At 34.0% G+C, this 3,616-nt stretch overlaps 1 protein-coding gene across 1 annotated transcript in view; it reads left to right on the forward strand.

Annotated features, from left to right (window-relative positions):
- Positions 1-2,099, forward strand: part of CD2AP (CD2-associated protein) — a 68,747-nt gene extending 66,648 nt beyond the window's left edge. The window contains exons 18-19 of the mRNA XM_009701095.1: positions 797-860; positions 2,058-2,099. Coding sequence (XP_009699397.1) covers positions 797-860; positions 2,058-2,099 — 106 coding nt within the window. The remainder of the gene's footprint in view (positions 1-796; positions 861-2,057) is intronic.
- Positions 2,100-3,616: the final 1,517 nt, after the last annotated feature.

Raw genomic sequence — 3,616 nt, forward strand, 5'->3', positions numbered from 1 at the left:
AAAGATATTACCGAGCTTCTCCAGTTGGTGATCACGGTGGCCCCATCATCGGCGTGCATGTGGGTAGGGCTGTGTTTGGAGAATGATATTGTAGAAAAATGTAATTAGTGTTTGAGTAAACATAGTGAAGAGCAATCTGTGGGAAAATTACTTTTTCTGTTTCTATTTTTACAGCACATTCATTCATTTTGGTACTATTTAAATGATGACTAGTGCTAACCAAACCGGCTTTTAGAGTGACGACCTCTTGATAGGTTATAAAGCATCAGGGGCAGTTCGTCTCCAAAGGAAACTAGTAAATTACAAGTTCTAGAGACTAATGAACTAGTTCTTCAGTGACTTGATGATAATTCTTATAACTCTGTTCAGGCAAGAAAGTGCTGAAATAAAACATGGTTTAGGAATTTCTATTCTAAAGAATTTATGTTCTCTATGTAGAAGTTATTTTAGCTTTAGAAGGGTTATTTTAGCTTGAATTCAACTCTCCAAGTAAAATAATAGTACAAATTTTTAAGTAGCCTACTTAAAATTGTGATTATAAGTTAGGGAGAAATGCATAGTGACAGGTAAGAAGTGTTGAGAGTTGATGCAAGCTTGTGGTCCAGCAGATTTGAGTACCAGTTCACTCCTGGGCATGTACTTATATGTAAATTTTATTTATAATATGTAGCATCAGACAGTTGTTACGTGAATTCGTCATGTAAAATTTAAATACGGCCTGTGCTTTCTCTTCTCAGTGATGTGAAATTTTTTTCACTCCTCTAACTTGTATTTCTGATATCTTAACTGCTATTAGGAGGGAACTGGAAAAACTGAAGAAGGATTTGGAGGAAGAGAAGCTGTTGCGAAGTACTCTGGAGGTAATGTTAGCAAACTGGCGGGGGGGGGCGGTTTGGAAGTATGTAGGCAGTGTTCTGGAATTTGATGCGACAGGCAAGTCTTAACGAACCTGCTCAATCTTCTTGTTTTGTGTTTTGTTTTTTGTTTGGTTTTCTTTTTTTTTCCTTTTTAATTGCTGCTTTACTGTGTGGTTGAATGACTGCCTCACGAGGCAGTTGGATGTATATACAAGATTAACAGTTCATCTTAGTTCAGATTTCTTTATCTGGAAAATTATTTTTAACAATATGTATGTGTGTTGGGATGTGAGTTCAGTTTCGTGTTGCTAGATTCAGCTCTTTGCTAGAAATATGTCCAACTGGGCATGTTCCAAGAGAAAAGATTAATACTTTGCTTTTGTAAGATTGAAAGACAAATTTACTTCATGTAATCAAAAGAAAAACAGGGCAAAAGTCAACTTTCCTAAATTTTTTATGAACTGTTTAAATATTAAGTGGATAATTTACCAAAAGAACAGAATGCATCTGAAAAATTTCCTTATGAATGAATGCCACTCCTCTCAATTTATTGATGACGAAGACTACCTACATTACAATATGATGCCATTAAGTAGTTAATAGGATGAGCTCGTTGGAGGAAATTCAGTCTGGTACGAAAGGGCATTTTATTTGTGAAATAGTACTTATTGACTACAAAGCTACTTTTGAAACTTGAGAAGAACTTCTGGTGAGTGCTCTTTTTTTAATGCATCTCTGAAGCAATCAATGAAGTTGCCTTAAATATGCCCTGGGGATGAAGAGAAGGTAACTTCCATGTATCCCCTAAATCTCTTTGAAGAAATGCAAAATACTATGCCATGATTAATTTGTATGAAGGCTGCTTTAGGAAGTTAGTCTGAGGTGATGATGCAGCATTACATGGGGACATGTCAAGTGATTCCACAACCCAGCTTTGACTGCTTTATTCAGAGTGAGTTTGTCCAATAAGATGTACCAGAACTATAGGCAAATTTTTAATGATTTTAAATTCTTGTTTGTTTAGCGATATAGTACTATAAATCAACGGTAAATACTGAGCTGTCAAATGATTCTGTGTTACGATTTTATTTACTTAAGTGTCTTTGAAACACAAAGGTTATAATTTTGATGTAAGCTCTGAAAACTTTAGATTATTGCTACTTTAATACTGACTCTCTTTTCAAAATGTCCCTTTTCCAGCTTGAAATTGAAAAATTGAAGAAGGCAGTGATGTCTACATGAGACGGCTATGGACTCAATGGTTTTAACTCACCGGGAATTCAAAACTGAACACAAGGAGAACTGACTCTTATTTCATAATAATGGATGCTGGTGTTCTACAGTCTTAAAAAAAAATAGTTTAAAAAAAAAAAAGGAATATAGTCTTTTATACAGAGAGATAAGAAAACAAAAAAGAATAATGGTGTAATTTTTTTGCCAATATAAGAGGCCTTATTTCTTACTGTGCTGGAATTGCAGACCTTATTTTTTGGTCTACTTGAAAATACTACTGAATCTGTATAGAAAGGAGAGGGAATTCTTAATAGATTTTTATTGAATACCTGTAGGTTAATTTTTAAAGAGATCTATACTATAAATAGGGCGCTCTATCTTTACAACTAATCTGTAAAATAGTCTATTGAGAGGGATGGAATAACTGTATTGTAATTGTAGTCACTACTTTTCCCCTACATGCAAAGGGAATATATGATATTTGTATAATTTTGGCAGTCTTACCCAGGGTTATGCTGTTGTGCCTGTCTGCAGTGAGAATATTAATAATGTGCTGTTTATAAGTTGAGTAATGAGATAGGAATTTGTTAATGCAATGAAGCAGGTGAACTCCTATGCATTGTAGCAAGAATGAATGATCTAATCTGAGTAGTTTAGCAGAACATTTTGTCACTTGCACTATTGGATTAAAAAGGGATTTAGGACTGAATCAAAGTTATGACAAAATTAACTTTTAAAACCACAAAATGCAAGAAATACAGAAACAAGGCTAGAATCCAGTCTTAACTCAACCTGCTGTGCCTAAAATATTACAGCATACAGCATACAGCATGAAAAAGTAAACCTTAAGCAACATCTTTGCTTCTGTGTATCTAATCTGAAGTCATCAGTCTTTTGAGCGGTTAAATATGCATCTTGATCTGTTTTTACAATAGTCAGGTTTTGTTTATAATATGTCTCCAAATAAATCCCTTTGGAACTTTGATACTCCCAAAAGGTCTCAATATTTATATATTTATGCCATAAACTTTCTCAGTGTATTGTGTACCTCTAAATTTAATAACATCTTTGTATTTTAATGAGTGATTGGAACAATTGCTTTGACAGCATTGTGCTGGTGTCCAAGATGGCGTCTTTCACATTTTATGGAAAACAGTTGAAATTTTGTGTATTGCCATTATCTTTAACCCCTGAGCTCAAAGCAGTGCACCAGAGTAATATACAAGTAATATGCAAAGTGATCGGAGACAGTGAATATTGGTTGCTGTGTTCATTTGATTAAAGAATTAAAAACAAGACATCTTTACAAGGCCAGTCAAATGCATTACTTCTGTTAGTAATCACCTTATCTCCTTTTGGTCTACTAGAATTTAAATGACAAAAAATACCATATAATTTGGCAACTTCACCAGTAAGAAAAGTAGTTAAGTTTCTATTGATGGGAATAGTCATATAGTAATTATTTAGTATGTCACTTAAGCAAGTGACATGCAAGTGTTACTTCTTGAGAGTATACTTTTTCCACA

Source organism: Cariama cristata, unplaced genomic scaffold, assembly GCF_000690535.1.
Source record: "Cariama cristata isolate BGI_N322 unplaced genomic scaffold, ASM69053v1 scaffold1685, whole genome shotgun sequence".
Taxonomy (NCBI): domain Eukaryota; kingdom Metazoa; phylum Chordata; class Aves; order Cariamiformes; family Cariamidae; genus Cariama; species Cariama cristata.